The 20,804-nt window shown below is 41.6% G+C and overlaps 3 protein-coding genes across 3 annotated transcripts; 1 reads left to right on the plus strand and 2 right to left on the minus strand.

Annotated features, from left to right (window-relative positions):
• Positions 1-387: 387 nt before the first annotated feature.
• sub1a (SUB1 regulator of transcription a) lies at positions 388-6,673 on the minus strand. Its single transcript, XM_076284632.1, has 5 exons — positions 6,430-6,673; positions 5,563-5,638; positions 2,146-2,271; positions 1,946-2,054; positions 388-769 (listed from the first exon to the last, which is right to left on the minus strand). The coding sequence occupies exons 2-5, from the start codon at positions 5,629-5,631 to the stop codon at positions 690-692; spliced, it is 384 nt and encodes a 127-aa protein (XP_076140747.1). The 5' UTR covers positions 5,632-5,638; positions 6,430-6,673; the 3' UTR covers positions 388-689.
• Positions 6,674-13,432: 6,759 nt separating this feature from the next.
• On the plus strand, positions 13,433-13,880 carry pmaip1 (phorbol-12-myristate-13-acetate-induced protein 1). Its single transcript, XM_076284634.1, has 2 exons — positions 13,433-13,526; positions 13,635-13,880. The coding sequence occupies exons 1-2, from the start codon at positions 13,514-13,516 to the stop codon at positions 13,754-13,756; spliced, it is 135 nt and encodes a 44-aa protein (XP_076140749.1). The 5' UTR covers positions 13,433-13,513; the 3' UTR covers positions 13,757-13,880.
• Positions 13,881-14,416: 536 nt separating this feature from the next.
• Positions 14,417-20,796, minus strand: golph3b (golgi phosphoprotein 3b). The gene is made up of 4 exons (XM_076284633.1): positions 20,422-20,796; positions 19,380-19,511; positions 18,464-18,578; positions 14,417-16,872 (listed from the first exon to the last, which is right to left on the minus strand). Exons 1-4 carry the CDS (start codon positions 20,626-20,628, stop codon positions 16,448-16,450), a joined length of 879 nt encoding a protein of 292 aa, XP_076140748.1. The 5' UTR covers positions 20,629-20,796; the 3' UTR covers positions 14,417-16,447.
• Between the last annotated feature and the right edge of the window lie 8 nt (positions 20,797-20,804).

Genomic DNA, 20,804 nt, shown 5'->3' on the forward strand with positions numbered 1-20,804 from the left:
TTTACCAGTTCACTTTGGGGGAGTTTAAATAGGCTAAAAAGGTGCCATTGAAGTCCAGTGAAGCCGAGATGGATCGTATCGTCACAGCAATGTATTAGGGGCGGGAAGTCATGATAGTTGACCGGTAAAACCTTATTGCTTAATGAACTAACCATGAAGTTGAACATGTTATTAGCATGTTCTAGTTGGAATAGTAGGCTAATGTAATACAGTAGTATTTGATTAAATTTTCCATGATATTTTAAAGGAGGCTGAGCTTCCCTGTAGTCTTAGTGCAATCGCCTCTAAATAAATATATCCATGACATAAGACACATGATAATGTTATTACACAATTCAAAACTAAATATGAAACAGGCTCTCAATATAAACCACAAATCACATAAACTCGGTAAAACCTCTATTGGTTTTATTGGTTCTAACCCAACCCAATGAAACCCTATGTAGCCCGCCCCAAATCTACCATACAGGTACTTTTAATGATTAACAATCATGATATACAATGAAAGTTGCAACAAACAGCTCGAATAAACAAAACACTGAGCTAAAAATATACACAATGTGGTCCTGGTCATTATTTAAAAATGGGTCTTCGTTTATAAAAACATATGAAAGCATAATGGAAAAAAGTTTTTTTTTAAGGAGTTAAAAAAGGAACACTATGCCAGGCATCTGAAGTAAGCAGACATCTTATGTCCTTCTCACAGCATCGTCAATCTCAGAGATTTGCTCTTTCAGCTGGTTCCACTGTTCTGGATTCAGGGAGATTCCTGGATGCAAGAAGAGAAGGAGAAGAGAAGAGAAGAGAAGAGAAGAGAAGAGAAGAGAAGAGAAGAGAAGAAAAGAAAAAAAGTAAAGTGACTACTGACTACCAAGACTACATTCAAGCTACTAACAAGATGCTAGTAGTATTACATACAAAGTCAGCATTAGCTTTTGTCTTTTAAAACTTTCACATGATAATGTCCATAACATATACCTCCTGGGAGATTTCCCAAAAAGGCCTCAAAGTATGTGAACCAAATGAGTTGATGTTTTTGTTTTCAGAGATAAAGCTACATGCCATGTCTCACACTGGCTGAAATAAATGTGCTGGGAAAATGGCCCTCCACAGTCAGATGATACGCTGCAGAGAGCTGCTTTGCATACATGCGTTAGCCACTGCCAACAGAAGCTCCTCGTAATGCACCTGCTAATGCCCAGTCTGGGAGCTCTATGCACCAGCGGCTTTCATGAACCACCGAGGATCCAGTATCACTGGATTACTAAAATGGCCATGACAAAACCATGGCCAAGGCCGGTGTTTTCTACAGTACAACTACCCAAATAAATACTGGGTGACATTGCAACATCACCAGATTCAGCTTTTTGGGGGCTGACCTCACCGTGTGTAGGACAGAGGAGGCATATTCCTGGGAGTTCACAAATTAAAGTAGGTGTCTAAAAGGCATATATACGAATCACTCAAAAACATTTGAAGATTTTTACATCCTCCAAGGACCCCGACCATATAGCCATACACTCCAACAAAACACTTCCTTCTAAATAAAAAATGCTCCAAGCCATATCAGCATTTTCTGCTTTTGCCTGACTAGATCACTCCTCCTTTGATGCGGAGTACTCATGTAAAACAATTGGCAAGCAGGTATGCACATCTCTTTGGATCCTTCCTTATTGGTTGATCTAGCTACTGAAAATGCTACTTGCTAATAGTGGGACCCCAAAAGAGCCCCAGGGACATTTTTTCTCACAAGCACTCAATTAGATTTGAATGACTTTTTTTCCCTTTAAAAAAGACATATAAATATACCACACAAGGTGACCTGTGAAAACCTATTATTAATAAGGAAAAGAGTAAAAAATATGGTTATTTCTGCACAACTGTTAACACTGAAACCATCACATGCATGTTGGCTGCCATGGAAAGACCCAAAAAATTAATTTACCTTTCCTCCCAGGTTTCATCTCTCCCTCCTGGTCTATCCAGTACTCACGGATGTCGATCAGAACTTTGCCTTTGAAGTTCCGAACACTCACATACCTCATTTTTCCAATCTACTTAACAGAACAAGACACGAAAAAAGGAATTAGGCCAGAATTTAGGACCACCATGTTGGGAAACCTGGTGATATAAATGCACCCTTACCTGAAACATGTTGTCATCTTTGTTACTGCTGCTGCTGCTTTTGGATGCCCCGCCCACTCTGGAGCTTTCCCCGCCCTTCTGTTTCTTTGCTGGTTTCTCTGGAGTCACTGGTCTCTTCCTCTTGGCCTGTGACACACAAACATCACACGTACTGTAAATTCCCAACCAGGGTAGGAATTTCACGGCGGCCACGACGGCCATGGCGTCGTTGCCCCTTGCGTTGGCCGTGATGCCCCTTTGAAAATCAGAGGTTTACAGGCCATGGTGGCCTTGGTGCCCCCTTCTTTCAATATTCTGCTTTGCGTCCGACTAATAGCGATTTTTATTTAGCCTATGGCCTGTCAAAATAATCTTAGCAGTCACAGCACAAATTAATTTAGTCTTTTACGCAGTGGAGAAAGTGACAGCGCACGGCAAGAAAGAAAGTGCGTCCAAATTCACCCATTCTTCTCAGTTGAACTACTCGCGAAGTAGCCTACTTATCACACAGACATCACAAGTATCACATCACATGAAAGAGCTTTTTCTCAGCTTTTAAACGATGTTAACCGCTAATTGTTGTGGTGAACGGTTTGTGAGAAAAGTAAATAATATAATTAAATTTAATTATAAATTCTACTAAGGGTTCTGCGCCCATCTCCCTACCCATTCATCTCGGTGGAATACTTCACGAACCCTTTGTTCAACACATGACAAACCATATATCAGAATAAACAGCAGATCTTACCGAACACAAAGGTGTAAAGCAGTCCCCTGTACAGTTAGCGTTCCAGAGTAATCCAGTTTTGAATTTGCAGCAAATTTGGCCTTTAAGATTCACAATGTGTTTAAATTGTTCTACATGATTTCATAACGGGCCAAATACAAAATAAATGTTACAAATATCGCCTAGATATCGGTAAATATTCAAAACAGAGGACAGCTGACTAAGAGTTTGTGAAAGTAGCCTTAATGATCACAAAATGCTAAGCATGCATCTAGGCTATTTGAGTTTCTTAAAGCTGAGCTGTGCTTAAATTGTTCAATACATGATTTCATAACAGGTCAAATATAAAATAAATGTTAAATATAGCCTAGATATCTGTAAATATTGGATGATCAGATGATTTACAGTTCTATGTAATATGTCATGTTTCATGTTTTTGTAATGTTTCATACAGTGATGCAGGTCTACTGCTGTGAATAGGCTTAATACAACTTTGATCATTTTATAGCCTACTACTGTATAGTTAACTTTGGCCTTGGTGCCCTGACATGTGGCCTTTGTGCCCCCCACCAAATATGCCAAACTGAAGGCCAAGTGGCCTTGCCCCTAAAATGGTGAAATTCCAAGCCTGTTCCCAACATTCACCCCTCAGTGTTAGAAGGTTTCATCACTGAATCAATCAGGGGGTCATTTCTAGAAAAGTTAGCAACGACGTTGCTCAACCACCATGGTACGACGCAACTTGCGACCAAACAACGACACTGTTACACCTGTTTCCAGAAAGCATCGTACCTGTGTCGCAATTCGCTACCTCCGACGTTCGAACACCATAGTTCCAACAACGTTGTTGATGATGCAGCGATACATATCATTGGTGGAAACAGTGGCAACGTGTAATACCCCACCCCCTAGAAATGTTCTGTCACGGCCTATGTCGACATGTTTCTAATCTAAACCGAGTGATTAATGCTGGTATTGTCATTGCCATCAGCCAAAACCTAAACCTATTGCAAGCATAGAAAACAGTTAACTTAAGCAGACCAATATGAGTCATTATTTGTGTTAAATATCTGTGTTGGAAAAAATATATAGCCTGGACAAATACCTGGGTATCCCATAGGTTATTAACTGTCTCGTGGCTTAACGGCAGCGCGTTGGTGCACTGCGCGCTCGGCCGGAGTTCGCATCCTATCTCTTCTTTTCATCTCTGAGTAAAAGTAGGCCTACGAGACACAACAATAGGTTTTGACCATACATATTTATGTATATAGTTACTCTACATCGAGAGACCATAGGCACAATACATCAGTCAAAAACAATTGAATCTACGTGTCACACTAGTTCATCTGCAGGTAGCGAGAAGCAAGAGGACAATCTCACATCATAAGAAAATCGAACCTACAACGTTGGGATAATAAGTCATCTGATTTAGCCACTACACCATTTAACACTGCTGCTGTCAGGGACTGTGAAGATTATAATACTAAAATCAAGGCAATACTTTAATTAACATAAATAGCAAGAATGAGCCCAGTAGAGGAGCAGTGTCTTAATCAAAATTAAGCTACAGGATAGATCAATCATTGAGTCACGAGATAAACATCCACTTCGCAAATTTTGGTTAGGCGGTTGTGATTTTTGGTTAGGCGCTCCGGACACCAACAGGAACTACCAAGGAACGACACAAGTGCGACTGCCTAGGGGCAGTAGTTCAAACGACCAAACTTTGCGTCCTTGTTTGCGATTGAGAGTTCGAACTACCCTTTCTAGAAACACCAAATCCAAGAACGATGGAGCGTACTACCGAGGTTGCGACGCAAGTTAGCAAACGATGCTTTCTGGAAACGACCCCCAGGACTGTTGTTTTTTAATGGAGGGAGAGGTCCTCCACATGTATTTATAACAAGTAACAAGTATATTGCATTTTTGGGAAAAAGAGCACACCCACCAATCCGTGTAAGCACATCTTGGCTTTATTTGTAACTCAATTTCAGTTAAGGTACTAGGAACACACCTGTCAGGCAGTTCTGCTTCAGCCTATAATCCATTGTTTTCTTACGTAGAGCTTGTTGGCCAATTATCAATTGTTCAACAGCACAAGAGGGATAAAGAGAAATGTGATCTTGCACGAAAGTTGATAGTATTGATTGGACTGGTGCATGTTGCACTGCTTACTACATGCTAATTACCGGAGAAATCAATAACACAACACAGGGAATAATGATTTGAAATTATGATCTTAAGAGTACAGGCAATATGCCTGCAATGAGAGTCACCCAAACAGAATCAAGTGTAGAATCAAGTTAATAACACTAACAGCTACATCAGTGGTTCAGCAATAGATTGCTGACTGGCTCAGAGTGGCTGAGAGTCTGGGTTATTTGTTCCACAGAGCAGTATAGCAAGGTTTATGATTTCTTTTGTGAAATCGCATGTGGTGCTTCTGCAATCCCATGCTGTCATGGTAGGCTATAAAGGTAAGATTTCCCCTCCTGTTAACATTCAGTTTAGCTCTATGGTCAGGAATCTCTCCAGAGCACACCACAACTACATTTGATTATTTAGCAGGTCTTTATTCAAAGTGACTGCTAGAAAAAGCACATCTAAAGGTTATTTAGGTTGGGAGTGTTTTTTAATAGATAAAATAAATAAGAAAAACAGATCTAAAGCGCATACAGTAGGCACACACACAAAACTTCTGATGCAAATACCTTAGTGTCAACTTCACTATCAGAGTCACTGCCAGAGGATGAAGACAACAATTCCTTTGACTTGGGCATTCTGTTCCTGGTAAACAACCAAAAAAGATGTTAGAAATAAAACTGCAATACACATTTGCAGCCTTTCTTGCATGTCTACGTGTTTGTTGTACGCATCTGAAAACCACTGCATGATTAAAAGTACCTCGTTTGGAAAAATAAGCAGCACCACCATGCATAGCATTAGATTAGTGATTAACGTTAGTTATGCATGAGATAAACGAGGTAGGCTACTGGTGGCTAGGGAAGAGATATAACGTTATCATTCTACATTATGGCGGTAGGTCAATACTCTAACATGTTACAAAGTTGCAAGCTAAATATAGTTAAAACAGCTAACCAGGATAGTTTCAAATTAGTGACAGGTCAGATCATCATTATCATCAGATGGAGTAACACATACGCGGGTCACCATCGCGCACAACACTGAAATGTACCGTTGACCAATGAGTAATATACACTAATTCATAAATTAGCAATAGTATTTAGCTCAGGCCATTATTATCTGTGCTACATGGTTGACTTATGCCATTGCTACCCTAAATGCAAAGTTAACTGACCACGTCTAAAAAATTCACTCGCAAAACACTCTCAAGAAATGTTGCCCTTACATTAACCACCACTCTCTGTGCTATGAAGATGCTAACCAGCTAAGTTGTGTGTAAATGGAGATGTTAGCGACATGCTAACAAGGCCCCAAAAAATACGAATGCTGCACAAAACTATATTAAAACATGTTATTGTCCTCGCTGCATATGCATCTGCATGTATAACTATGCAACACTCGAATTTCCTGCATAAACCACGGTGGCTACTTACGTGCTGCTGTAAGTAAAATGTTACTGGCAGGAGATCCTAGCAGGCGCGCAAAGTATTGTAGGAGGGTAGTCACGAGCTTACTGAATGTGCGCAGAGAGCCTGCCTGAGTGCTGTTTATGTCTCGCAAATGCTCCGCAGTTTCAATGCATTCTTGCAAAGTGAAAGATGTAGCCTGTTAACTACATAGCAGCAAGTTAGTAAACCCAATGGCAACACTTTAATTCTAACCGTTTAGTCTACTTGCCAGCCCATAGAGCCCCATTGTGGACCCGGAAATGTTGTGTCCCCCAAAGTTTTATGTTAGAAATGTATAGTATGGGTACCCAGCATATAGAAACTGAATTTCTAAATTGCATATGTTAGGCAATTTGCATAATTGACATACTTTGCATAAATTAGCATTATAGAAGCTGTTTGGCCAATTTGTACAATATTGAGATAGATAGATAGATAGATAGATAGATAGATAGATAGATAGATACGTTATCCATCCTGAGGGAAATTGAAAAATGTTATGGTTATGGTTTTAAGGGTTAACAGGATGCTGAATCCATTTCTGACATTTTCAATGATTTTGGATTCACAGATTTGGATTGATCTGGGCAGATTTTCGTTCATTTTAAGTCAGTTCTGAGAATATTTGAAGAGTTTGGTTCCAAAATGCTATAAATCTATTTTAAAAAGTCATGTGCCTATTCCAGGAAATATCAATCAAATTGTAGTTGAGTTGTTTTGATTGAGTAAAGATAAATAAAATCAAACAATAGGCTACCCAAAAACATTTCTACTGAAATTACTTGTAAAACAAAATGTAAAAAGAATATTTATGAAAATGTATTAAAATGGTGGATATTAGGCATAGCGTTTTGGAACCAAACTCTTCATTTATTTTAAATGCTTAATAGTAGACTAACATTTAAAAATCAAGAGAGCTCAAGTCATTGGTGTGAATATTGAGTCATTGGTCTATTGGTCAATTTTTTTAGGTCTGCTTACAAGTGCTTTTTGCTGCAAAATACTGTCATGGACCTGTGTCATTGCTGCTCTGCAGGTGGAATAACTGCTGGATGTAACTATAACCTCTAAAAAAAACCGAGGCTCAGCCCTCCATTCACCCGGACTCAAACCAGCAACTCACAGCAACACAGAGGGTGCTAATTTCACTAGCACTGTAGCACATGTCTTTGGGCATCAGGAAGGAGGTTTACCAAACGTACAGCCACTGCACCAGCTGGCTACCGTTATATAAAGGAGGATGAAATAAAGGTTTTCATAAGGATTATTTAAGGATTATTGTCTCAATCCATGTTGATCAAAAAGATAAAAAGCGCATAACCGTGATTATGGTGTGCATAATTCACTTACATCTCGCGTGCTCTGCATTGATAGTGTAATGCCTCACAGAAATGCTAGTGCTTAGTCATCTCGTTTATGAGGCAAGCATAAAGAAAAGGCATTAGAACACCGTGGCCGGTGTCTGGCCTAGAAGAGCGAACACTTCCTCAACAGGTCACATATCCGCCGGGGGTTCCGCCCCCTCTCGCCAGGCTCCCAACCATCAGCGTGCCCGGTTATACATGGCGCGGGCACAGCCGGTCGAATAATAAGTGGTTATTTTGAGTAAAATGTACCTAATTGGCATCTACTTTTATCACAACTATACTTAAGCCACTTTAGGCTGCAGTCTCGGGTCGATTGAAGGCTCTGCCTAATGGCGACTACAGTACAGGAGGTATCCCTTGGCCTCATGATCTGGTGCCCGGGTGTAGTAGTAGGCCTTTATTGTCACATAGTCACAAGTACCAGTGAAATTAACCATCAACCTGACCATACAGGACAGGAAGACAGGGTGTCCCAACACATCAACGTCCTGGAGTGGGGGGCTGCTCTGCTCGGCCTTCTTGCCAAGGCCGAGGAGTCAGCATGTCATCCTCAGGACCAATAACACAGTGGATGCCTCTTGTATCAACAGGTAAGGGGACCTGGGCTCTCCAGCCCTCTGCAAGCTGACGACCGTTCTGTAGCAATGGGCTCACCCTTTGTTGACATCATGTCAAGACAGAATCCAAGCCCAGGAGAGTGGAGACTTCACCCCCAGGTGAACGAGGAAAGGGCAGGGCAGAGGAGGTCATGACCAGGGAGATAACACAATTGTCGGCTCTTCTTCTCCCGAGGGATGACGGTCCTTCCCTGGGATGGAAAGCCGTGGTGCAGTCATGACCCCAGGTTGTACTGTACGCCTTTCAGCCATTTACACTACTCCAGCCTTTCATATGCAGGGTGCAGGTGGAGACATGGAGGTATTATATATAACTGGAGAGAGTGAATAAGTCCCGCCCCCATTCATTTGGCTAGCTACTTCAGCCAAAAAAGTTTGAAATTGACCGCAGCCATCTTTACGAAAATGGCGTTTCATGGGTGTTCGTTTCCGGCACCAGCTAGATAGCCTATTAGATTCCACGTTACAGACGGAGACAACGTAAGGTAAAACGGTATGTCGTTGATGAAGATTGGACATTCCCTCAGAAGAAAAGACACTTCACTTCACCTCGTTATAAGCGCAAATTTATTTAATTAGTTGGGATAACATTTTGGGAATGGTGGTAGAAGTTTGCCCTGTCTTAGATTAGATTAGAAGTCCTAGATTATTTAATGTGATGTTCATATGTGATAATAAACAATGAGAATCAATATTGAGTCACTTTAGGCTACACAAATAATGATTCCTAAATGCTATATTTGGACAGGTTGTAGGCCTATTACGCAATAGGCTATCCAACAACTATAATTAAGTAGACATGGGATTTAAAAAACTTGTGGATAGCTGGGATTTTTGCTGCACCCAGTGTGAATTTGCAGCTTGTTAAACCTAGGCTACATTTGCAGGCAGACGAAATGTAGGTTTCTTGGTATTTTATGCCCCAACGTTGTCTTCAAGGCAGCGCTGCCTGGAAGGCACTAGAGTTAGGCATGGGTTAAGGTTAGGGTTAGGTTTAGGATTAGGTGCCTTTAAGTCAGCGGTGGCAGCGCTGCCTGGAAGACGACGTTGGGGGCATAAAACACTATCGAGCCGAAATGAAGCCAATGCGAAATGACGCCTTAAAACCTGTAGAGACCGAGCTTTTTCTCTAGCTGCTCCAAAGCTCTGGAATACCCTTCCTCTACATATCAAATTATCCCCTACAATTACCTCCTTCAAATCCAATCTCAAGACATATTTTTTCTCACTTGCTTTTAATACAGTATGATGTTTTTGGTCTTGTTTTAATTTTCTTATTTATTTTTATTTATCTGATCTATTTTCTTGTTGTTGCTACTAATGCTGTCTTGCTACAAATAATTACACTTAGTTTGTGTAGATGTATGGCCTTTGTGTAGATGTATGGTCTTATTGTTTTCTTTGTTCAGCACTTTGGCTCAATCCCTGTTGTTTTTAAATGTGCTATATAAATAAATGACTTGACTTGACTTGACTTTTCAAAAATGTCAGCGGCCAAATGCCATGCTAAGTGGCTGAAGCTAACCCTTCGAATCCTGACCCCCTGGGTGGAGCAGATGAGGCTGATTCTGGCTTTCAGCAATACCATCCTATTGGATGATCTGCTGTGAGAGCTCCCTCATCAAGAGAGACCCTGTTCCACCCCCTACCAGTAGGTCTCAGGTTGGTGGGTCATGGTAGTTCTCTGCCCTAACCTGACTTCTAATGTCCTGTCTGAATTCATGTCTTCAGTGGGCTTAGCATATTGCAGATTGACCGGGGTGGCCTCTCCCTGTTACGGCTCTGGCCCTTGCGTCCTGCAAAGCCTTAATTTTGCATATTGCGGACCAGCCTAGGAAGCCCTTTTAGCCTCTTGGGCTTGAGTATAAGTATATACTCTTTTGATCCCGTGAGGGAAATTTGGTCTCTGCATTTATCCCAATCTGTGAATTAGTGAAACTCACGCAGCACACAGTGAACACACAGTGAGGTGAAGCACACACTAATCCCGACGCAGTAAGCTGCCTGCTACAGCGGTGCTCGGGGAGTAGTGAGGGGTTAGGTGCCTTGCTCAAGGGCACTTCAGCCATTCCTACTGATCGGGGTTCGAACTGGCAATCCTCCGGTTATAAGTCCAAAGCGCTAACCAGTAGGCCACGGCTGCCCCTCTTTGCGTCTTGTGGGGCCTCAATCTGGTTGCCATGTACATAGTGCAAATTTGTAAATAGTTCATTTGGGGCACTATGGTATTCTAGATTATGGACTGCACCATCTCCTCATGGGGGGCTTTAAAGAGTTTTGGAAAATGTGTCAGAGTGGAGAGATAGTCTTGAGACAACAGAGAATGTGCGGTTACTTTGTAACCTTGGTTCTCTGAGTAGAGACTATATTTACTGTCTCTAGGCTGTTCTTCTGAAACATGTTCCGATCAAACTATCAGAGATTTTACACCAACATAGGTGCTTTATACATTCGATGTGGACTTGACTAGGCAAGCTAGTGTGTCCTATCCTTGACAAGCAGAGGGATCATATCCCCATATATGGAATAGCCTCTTCACTCAGAGAACCGAGGTCACAAAGTAACCACACATTCCCTAACCACTACACCCTCAACATCATATACTTCCCTTTGTTACCTACAATATTCCATTGTTAGTCACCACAAATATGGCCTGTGAAAAATTGTGTTCAGAAATATCCAACAAGTTATAATCAATTTGAAGTATCTAAATTATATCAAATACATAAGTTATTGTCCTCTAATATTTCTCAATCACCCAAAACCTCATCAAAATCAGCCTACCAGGAGTGGAAATGTGACCACCCCTGGTTTAGCCATTTTGAATTTTGAAATGGTCAGGAATGGATTCAGCAAAATCCATCCAAAACACTCCTCCAATATTGTACAAATTGGCCAAGCAGTTCCAAAAATATTGTCAATATAGGCAATTTTACTAATGTATGCTAATTGTACTAACTATGCAAATTGCGCAAAATATGCAATTTAGAATCTGGCAGTTTCTACAGTTTCTGCTTGGGACCCATACTACACATTTATAACAAACCTTTGGTGTACTCAGCTTGTTGGCAAGTAGACTAGTATGCCTAGGGCAGTTGTTAAAGGTGCTTTAAGCGATGTTATGCGATTTCTAAGCTAAAACCTTTTTTGTCACATACAGCAAACATCCCCTCACCATCTGCTAGCTGCCTGTGCCCTGAATACACCTGTAAAAAACGCAGTCTCTGTGGACAGCCCATTGTCCAAAAATGGCAACAGAAACAACCTGGTCCAACCTGGACCATAAAAACATAACTGTTCCACCCAATCACCGACAAGATGCGTGTTTAAGAGAGTTTCAATTGCACAGGAGGGAGGGGGAGGGAGTAGCGAGCTAGCTCTCTGTTTTGTTTGAACGTCAACAGAAGTGACATTGTACAAAATTGCTTAGAGTGCCTTTAAGAAACCAGTGATCTTGTGCAAAACCATGGCCTTTTGCCTTTTTTCTGTGTGCACGGCTCTTCATGGTGCAAAGTCTTAATTTCCAAAGTCTGTACTACTTGGATCATATCTTGAGCTGAGTGAGTAACAAACAGAATCTGTTGTATGCATCGTTATGTAAGACAAATACAATTACGGAGGAGTTGTGTCACAAACATGTCTAATTGCGTAGGTAGTCAAGAGAGACATTGGGCATGTGATGATGTTTAATAACCTTTGGACACCAGCCACATGTCCATTATCTAGAGTTGTATGTCCTATTATCTAGAGTAGTCTGTTGTTGTTATCAGGATGTTCTTTAGGAAGTTGGACATCCTATTTGACTTCTCTGAAGAACTAATTACCCTACATAAAAAAGTGACAATGCTTCTTAATCTTAACACACCTCTGCAGTCTAACAAATTCAGTATTTTTATACAGTATGCAAAGAGCTGTTAATTGTCCAGTTCAGTTTACAATTTTTATTTGAAATAAAATTATTCTTGACTGAGAATCTTTCAGAGCCTAAGATATGCCCGATACAGATATCAACACCAACAGATATGCAATGCATGCAAAAACCCCACTATTCTGTCTTTTAGGCATATTTTATTTATCCACAAATACATAGGACAAATACATATTGACAATTTTTTGTTTTGACAATAAAACCACACAAACTACACCTATTAAACAGAGATCTAGGCTAGGCTATTTATTGTGGATTGGCTTAAAAACAACACAGAAGGACATAGGTGCAGTGTGGACATCAAGTTGTAAAATACACTGTGTCAAAAGATAAGAATAATAAAATGATAAAAAAAAGTGTTACAAACGATCCTCTGTGTTATTACAAAAACATACACACTGGTGGGGGTAATGGAGGCGTGTCATAGGCTAGGCCTACTGCAATTTCATCTGTCACCAGCAGGCTATTCACTCTGCACTAAAGCTACTCAACCAGGCAACTCAACAAGCCTGAACATGTCACTACATGGGAAAGTACAGAATACCATGTGACTGCAAGCAATGAAAACAGTTAACCCTTAATTGCAAACATAAAACCCATAGGACCATTCGGATATGAATAGCCTATGTGTGGATTTGAGAAATAATGTTTTTTTCTTTTCATAAAACTTAATTTATTGGCTTGGCTTCGCTTATTCATATAGATCAGATTTCTAATACATAGCCCAGTCTAAGGTGACCTGACCATTTTTGGCTATCAATAGGCCAAAAATGCCTCTTGAGATTTGGCAGCCTTCGAATTCCAAATGGCTTCAATTTCTCAACGTCCTCCCAGTCACAAAACTACAGTCCACAAGCACGTTTACGGCTCGATTATGTAAGTGTGCAGATCCTGAAGAGGACGTTTAATCAATCGAATTAGCCTATGTCCAAGGCAAGATGGTCCCCGTAAACAAGTCAGCGCAGGCAGATGTGACGTGGCGGGGATTCCTCTATACGTCACACCGGCTATTTAACTGGGTGGACTTCTAACTATAGCTTATTCTCTTCCTCCCTGCGAAGCTACAACACTGAATGTTACTCAATATTTACAACAAAGGAACCAAACCACTCGCAGTTTTACTTCTAAGGAACAAACACCGAACAACACTTTCAACGATGTCAAGCAAAGGTAACACTTTTCCTTGACAGAACCCTGACAAGTTTCTTTCAGCTCTAAAATCTGCTGTTAACTTCGACCCAAGTTGTTAAATAACACGATTTTGCCTTATCTTTTCAGAGGAAACTGCTATCATTGAGTGTGCCCATCAGCTGCGAAAGATAGGTGATCTTCTTGACTGGAAGTACAAGCTTTTGGATATACTCATAAGGAATTACCAACAGGCAGCCAAAATCAAGTGAGATTGAATGGCATCGATGGAAGTGCAACTGACGTGACTGCTAGGTACATGCAACGGCATGTCCTCTCGCTGCTGGCCCGTTCAGAGATAGACGGTCGTGCCCTGGACGGAGTAAGTTAGCCGGTTCTGTGGTGGGACAACTGCAGTGAAAGCATACCAAACCTAACCCAAAGGATCATTTTCGAAAATGCATCTGGCTCTTCGCGGGAAACCTCATGCATCCGCTGTCCTACCAAGCAGCCTGTTCACTTGAAACCAACAGCAAGCTTGGGGAGCTTTGAAACTGAACTCTGTGAGATAAGTGGACCTATCAATGGTGTTGACTGTTGACTTTACTGCGACAAATGTGAATATTTAAGACTTGTAAATAACAATTTATGGTTGAAAGCCTAATACATTTGTATCACGTGCTTTTCTGTGTTATAAATGCATTTGTACTTTCTGTAAATAAACAAACAATGATCTGCTAATTCAGTCCCATTGTGATGTATGGTCCATCCTGGTCCAACTTGGTCTTGAATGGGATATTAACATTTTATTACCATATTGATTTAGCATGTTATCTTTCTCATTTACCAGTAGGTTAGTAGTCTAGACATGATTCTTCAACCACGTGAAAGGCACTAAATAGGCAGGTAAACAGGGGAAGACTACCATAACATTATTTCAGGCACTTAAAAGATCTTCTTTTATTATGTGGTAAAAAGCAAGTGTACAAATCAGGATCCCTTTCATGAAGTCTCTGAAATACATTTACATTTATGACGTGTTTGAACAACAGTACATCTACAGGTTTGACCCCTGCTCACCCCAAAGAAAATAAGAAGTGCCCCCCCCCCCCCCACTCAAACTTTGTCTACTCGCCCACTGAACACAACCACTGAAGAGGGAACCGATTAGCCAGAAAAGATGTCCAAAGCCAAAAGAAACAGGAAAAACAAAAAGAGGAAGAGACACTTAATTAAAAAAAAAAATTTACAAGGGAAATAATGTAATAAAAGCTTTGAAAAGTAGAAATACAAATGACTTTACATGACAAAAAGAGAAACAGGTGGTGAAATTATTAAAAATACCAAACTAAAAAAAAAAAAAAGCGTCAAGTTCCAGCAAACGAGTTAGGCGTGGTGTCCTTGTTTGTTTAGCGAGGCCTCATGAAGTATTAGTGTGCGAGGGTGAGTGTCTCTGCTAGCTGTGCCGGGGCATAACAGCATAACTTGTACCTATCCCGAATACATCCCAGCACCCCCCAGTTAGTTTGCTTATTGTAAGGAGAGCCATTTTGCTATTTATCCCCGAAAAAAAGGCAAGCTCCACTTGCTTAACAAATGAGTGGAAGTATCTGAAAGCAAGCTGAGGAAGGATCCAGGGAGATCACAGGGGGGCATGGACCAATCTCTATGAGAGACTGAGGTCAGAGGATTGTTTGTCCTTACCAGCAGACAACATGGCCAAGACAAACAATAAAATTGATAAGTAGACTGGGCTTAAAGTTTGGTAAGGGCTTTAAGCTGACTTCTTTCAGGCGTATGACAATAAACAGCAAAAGTCTTTTTCCAAGATTTGGATCTTACGTCACAAACCCTAAAAACCGGCATTGGAAAAAGTATGAATAGGGCAAATCCGAGGGGAACATACTATGAGATTACGTAGTTCAAGCTACATTTTACACCTTTGCATACAAATACCCTACACGCAAACATTCCTATCGTATCATCACCGATACCAATGTTTGAACACAACGCGTGACAAACCTGCCCATCCTAATGTTTTTATGCAAAACGGTCATCCTACTATTGTAGTTCACATTGCTCACATAGGGGGAGTTACTGTCTACCTACAACCACTAAACAGACCTATGCTCAAGCCCAATCCAATCCATGGGGCCTGTCAAGGGGAATGTCTTTCACATTAAACTGTGATACTATGCACAAATCTGTGGCTGATCAACATTGATGTCAAGAACAAAGGCATACAGAAACCGGCTGCCAGACTTTCCACAGATACTCGTTTCCCTTCTTTTGATATCCATACCATACAAGACCGCCCCCCATCTCCTATCCGACTGGTTAAAAGTGAGTTTCAGTCAGATGAGTCCAATGAGTGGCAGACGTTAGTATTTATTAGCGAAATTAGAGAGTAGGGGACACTGATCACCCTGGCCAATAGCCTGAAGGCATTTTCTTTTAGTCCTTAAGTTCACACACACGACAGAAATTTAGGCTTTAAGTGTACTTATAGCAGGCTTGAGTTCTGTTCTTTTTCTCATGTTGTTTTTCCTCCCTGATGAAGAGTGAGACTAGATATTGCACACACTGAAGGAAGATTCTACGTCTCCCTCTGAGTTGCACTCCTTCTCAGGTGTTAACAGGAGATCAGGTGGAACCACACCAGCGCTCAAATTACACAGAACCTCACAGTGAACTGTATTTGTTTTGCGGCCCAAAACCAAAACAAAGGTCAGAAACAAGAAAAAGAAAAAAAGCCTTCCCCCTGATCATCAGTGTCATCATTATTATTATTATTATTATCTTAATTACCGTTCTAAGCATCTTTACAACAAGAGTCCAAACATGGTAGCTACAGAACTGAGCTCCAGGGCCAACAGCCTTCTGTGTCTCCAAGTCTGCCTTCATGATCGAGCTAAAAAACAAATGTCCACCATTTTCCTCTATACCACCTATCTTCCCACAATTCATTTGGTGAAGGCGGCCACGACGGCCCAAAGCAGCTCGTTGGCCCCCGACTTGGCGGCTTCGACTTCGGGGTCAAGGTCCAGCAGCAGGCGCACCCTCTTCATGGCCAGGTCGTACTGCTCATCCAGGAGGGGCGCGAAGGCGTTCTCCAGCACGTCAGACGAGTGGGCTAGGAAGATGAGCGCCAGCATCCGTCTGTCCATGCGCTGCGGCTCGTTCACCCACCGGTCCAGCACAGACTCCTGCACCTTGCGCACCAGGCGTTGCTTGATGGTGCTGTTGGTGAGCGGGTGTGTGGTCATGTCGAACAGCAGGAAGTTCTGCTTCTCGGTGGTGAGCACGCCCTTCTCCACAAGGTTCTTAGCCAGACGCTCACGCACGTTCCGCAGCTGAAAGTGCAGCTTTAATGGATTCCACGTCTCACCTGTAAGACATAAGGTGACAGGTGAGACAATTTTGCCAGATAAACCTCAAACAGCCAAGCATACATCAGTGTGCTCAAAACTAAGGAAACTCTACTTTACAACACTTAGATTAATTCTGTATATCGTTGACTATGTTTTTGATGGTAAATTACCTTGCCACTATCTCACTTTGCACACATGATGACCATGTGCTACAGACCACCTGACCGATTGCATGTCTAGGTTATATCTTAGTTTGTTCCGCTTTGAAACTAGCCTGGCCTCGGCCTGCCTACGTACTTCCGGTCGATTTCTTCTCCCTACAGTACTCCGTCTGGAATAGGTTGATTCACGCTCGTTTACTTCGGCAGTTGGGCAGCCGACCAACCAGCGAACAGAGGGCGTCCCTGAGAGCGATTACGTACCCAGGCATGGTGTTTCAATTACTACGTCCCCGCCCCTGAAGCAGATCGCTTGGAATACATCAACGTAGGGAGCGAAAAGGACTTATACTTATGAAATCTTTGAGCAAATGTAAATAATAGTTTAGCCTATTAACAGGAGTGTCATGAACGAAGTCACAGTGGAGTGGGATGTTATATCGTCAGCTAAACTTTAGTCATAGATTTTGTCACTTGAAATAGGCTACGAACGTACCCGAGTCAAACTGTAGTTTAGTAGGCTACATGGTCGGGTCAAAATCGCGAACATTTTTCAAACACTAAGAAGGCTCGACATAACTTGAAACTTTGATCGAAGCATCATCAGTGTCTCTACATATGAACTCGAGCATTGAGAACATTGTTCGTGTACACAAAGTTTACTAAAAAGAAAGATTTTGGACCACTCACTCCTTGCAAGATGGCAAGATGGCAGCGAGCAGAAAAAACAAGTCAGTTGTTCAAAACCTCTCTTTTAGTAAACTCTGTGTACACCAACAATGTTCTCAATGCACGAGTTCATGTGTAGAGACACTGATGATACTTCGATCAAAGTTTCATGTTGTGTCGAGCCTTCATAGTATTTGAAAAATAGCGATTTTGACGTGATTGTAAAAAAGTTCAAAAAAGTAGTAGCCCTATAGGAATCCCATTCAAAAGGTCATTTCACCCGAAAACGACAACGCATACAAGCTTAAAAGTGGCGCTTTGGACGTACTTATGCATTTATATGAAAGTTTGACTTGGGTACATTCACAAAACACTATATGATGCATTTTGGCGAGAGTTACGCAGATGAAACGTGTGATTGTTTGCTGATAAGATGCACCCGTGCTTGTTATGAGCGTGCTGCAGAGAAACTTTTGGTTCAAAGCGGTTCAAAGGAACTCCAATGATTTTAAACCTCAAACTGTGCACTCCCACCCGGAAATAAACGAACGCCTATGGATCTAGGCCAGACTCTCTGCGAAGTCAGAGAGTCTGGTTTCCAGGCTACTTTGAAACAGCCAAGTGCTTACATTTGAATGTCTGCTATCTCCTGATAGGCTTTACAGGTTTAAACAGTCCCCCCAAAAGTTGTACAATCATTTGAATATTTGTTTGCCATGCAAACTACACCCTTAGTGAGACTCTTCAGTTCCGCGCCTGGTGTAGCTTTCCTGTTACTCACCGCTCAGCAGCTCAATCCAACTCTGGACTGTCTCAGGAGGCTGAGTCTCCTTGATGTGCTTCAGAGCCTCGTCCAGTAACATATCCCCCGTTGGTGCATCGGACTTAAAGATGACCTGGCAAGAGTTATAAGGGGAGCTGTTATGGTTTGCTACCCAACACACAAAAAGATAGAACATGCTGTCTTTCTGTCTGTCAAAAGGTCTGTCTATGAGTGTGATGCTTCGCATTTCTGCACTCCCTAAGCACGTCTCACATTCAATATCAAACATTTAAACAATGTTCCACGTGTTTACACATATCTTGTAAACAGAAAATAAGACAACTCAACCATTAATATGATTTGTGACAGGTATGAGGGTTGAACAAGGAATTTGTTGTGAGACAGATCTTCAAAATAGATCAAATTATGGTAACAGAAGATTTCAAACTGCAGCGCAGTGAGACAATTTTGCAAATAAACCTTAATGGCTATATACATTAAAAACATTTAGAATTTGTCACTCATAAATAAACTTTAGCATACTGATACGTAACTGATATGTGCACAACAAACAAAAGCCAATTAATGTAACAGAACAAATGGCATGGGCTTCAATGAAAAAGGGAGCTCCTTGATTGCATACTTTACTTTGATTGAATTGTTCCTCTTAATACCCCGTGCAATAAGACCATAAAAATCTGTCTAGCAACACCTTGTGATACTTCACTGGGTTCACAGCTCAGAACATTCCTCTGACAACTCCTCCACCCCTGGCCACACCCCCCAAACCCCACCCCCACTTTCAAGATCTTAAGACAGCTGTAGTTGAAACATCTGGTTGCCAGAGAGTGTAGATGGACAGGCCTTAAGCTAGGGCCCAACTTTCATGCTTGCATTACTTTATTCTTTCTCACACGTATCCACACACACACACCTTTCTTGCCAGCAGGCTTTTCCTCCTAATGCCACATGGCTCCAGATGTAACCGTCCTCTCAGAGCCAGCTCTATGAGCATGCAGCCACGAAGTCCGGAGGAAATGCAGTCATTCCAGAATGATGTGTAGCCCTGCAGTCAAGAAAGTCAACACCCACATACCCGAGTTGCAGTAAAAGTAAACAGTTTTATCTTTATTACAGCACTGTAAATCATGGGAAAAATCGGCAGCAAAGGATTAAATTGACAGAATAGTGTCACATGATTTTGAGGCAATGAGAGATGTTTACAGTTTACAGACCTGCCCACCCTTTTCCTATGTTCGGAGTAAAATCTAAATAATGAGCAAGCAAGGACGTAATAATCTCTTTTAAAATGCAGTGATGCTCTCAAAGGGCACTCAATCTCTTTGTATTTGCACTCATGGAGCTTTAGATCGAATGACATGGCCATGTAGTAAGCTGGTCACTTGGGCAGGACAAGAAAGGTCGGGTGAGAGGCTTTAACGTTAAGTTGTGAGGTTTAACGTTAACTCAACCCCCAGTATCTTACATCAAACCCACTGACATCAGCTCCATTACAAAAATGTCATTTAATGGCGATAACCCTATGCATATTTTGCGAGCCAAGAACAATGTGTTTTGTTAGCTGGTTACATTTGTAACTAGGAGACTTCAAGTTTTCGTTTGCTACATGGCTAACGTTAGTTGACTGGCTAGCTAAATCAATAGCTGCTAGACTAATAGCAACAGCTCACTTTAGCTGGCTTAAGAATGTAACGTTACTGATTTAACCGGTAAAGTTAGGCTACATGGAAAAAGGGGACGTTGCTACATTTAGCTTGCAAACCAAGATCAACCAGTTACATAGTTTATCCACCACCAGCGCCACGTTCACTTTGCTTCGTCCCTAGCCAGCTAACGTTGGCAATAAGGATAGCCGCCGCAGTGCCCCAAGAAGATTCCACTAAACCGATTAGCAGGCAAACAGTTAGCACAGCTAGCTAGTATAGTATCCTTGTCATAGTAAAATGTTATCAAACCTCTCGGTCTTTCAATCCCAAAAGCAAAACTTCTTCCATCAATGTAAGACGAGTTTCTTTTGAATCTCCATTGTCATCTTCCTCTTCCTCTTCACGACGAGACTCGTCGTCTTCCCCAATTCCTCGCTCCTTATCGGCAGCTGCATTTCGCGAGGCCTCGGTCCGTCTTTGCACAAGGCCTGAGCTTCTCTGTGTTAAGGAAGCCATGATCTATGGATAGGCCACAACAGCGACTACAACCACTAAATCACCTTTAGAATAGCATGTGCATAGATATGCCTATGAATTAGAAAGCTAAGACATCGAAAACGTCCTTGTTGACGTGGATAGTCAGGCATTCGAGAGCTGTTGCCTCCCAGGCACTTTCCTCCTCGATTTCCCCT

Source organism: Alosa pseudoharengus, unplaced genomic scaffold, assembly GCF_046254945.1.
Source record: "Alosa pseudoharengus isolate Yale_2024_CS ecotype anadromous, Long Island Sound unplaced genomic scaffold, YU_APseudo_1.1 YU_APseudo_1.1_scf_14, whole genome shotgun sequence".
Taxonomy (NCBI): domain Eukaryota; kingdom Metazoa; phylum Chordata; class Actinopteri; order Clupeiformes; family Clupeidae; genus Alosa; species Alosa pseudoharengus.

Coding starts and splice junctions, on each gene's coding strand:
- sub1a (XM_076284632.1), bottom strand. CDS start 5,631: ATGCCCAAGTCAAAGGAATTGTTGTCTTCATCCTCTGGCAGTGACTCT. Junction 2,272..5,562: donor ATAGTGAAGTTGACACTAAG/GTATTTGCATCA, acceptor TGTGTGTCACAG/GCCAAGAGGAAGAGACCAGT. Junction 770..1,945: donor GATGAAACCTGGGAGGAAAG/GTAAATTAATTT, acceptor TCTTGCATCCAG/GAATCTCCCTGAATCCAGAA.
- golph3b (XM_076284633.1), bottom strand. CDS start 20,628: ATGGCTTCCTTAACACAGAGAAGCTCAGGCCTTGTGCAAAGACGGACC. Junction 18,579..19,379: donor AAAGCCTGCTGGCAAGAAAG/GTGTGTGTGTGT, acceptor AACTCTTGCCAG/GTCATCTTTAAGTCCGATGC. Junction 16,873..18,463: donor TTGGATTGAGCTGCTGAGCG/GTGAGTAACAGG, acceptor TATGTCTTACAG/GTGAGACGTGGAATCCATTA.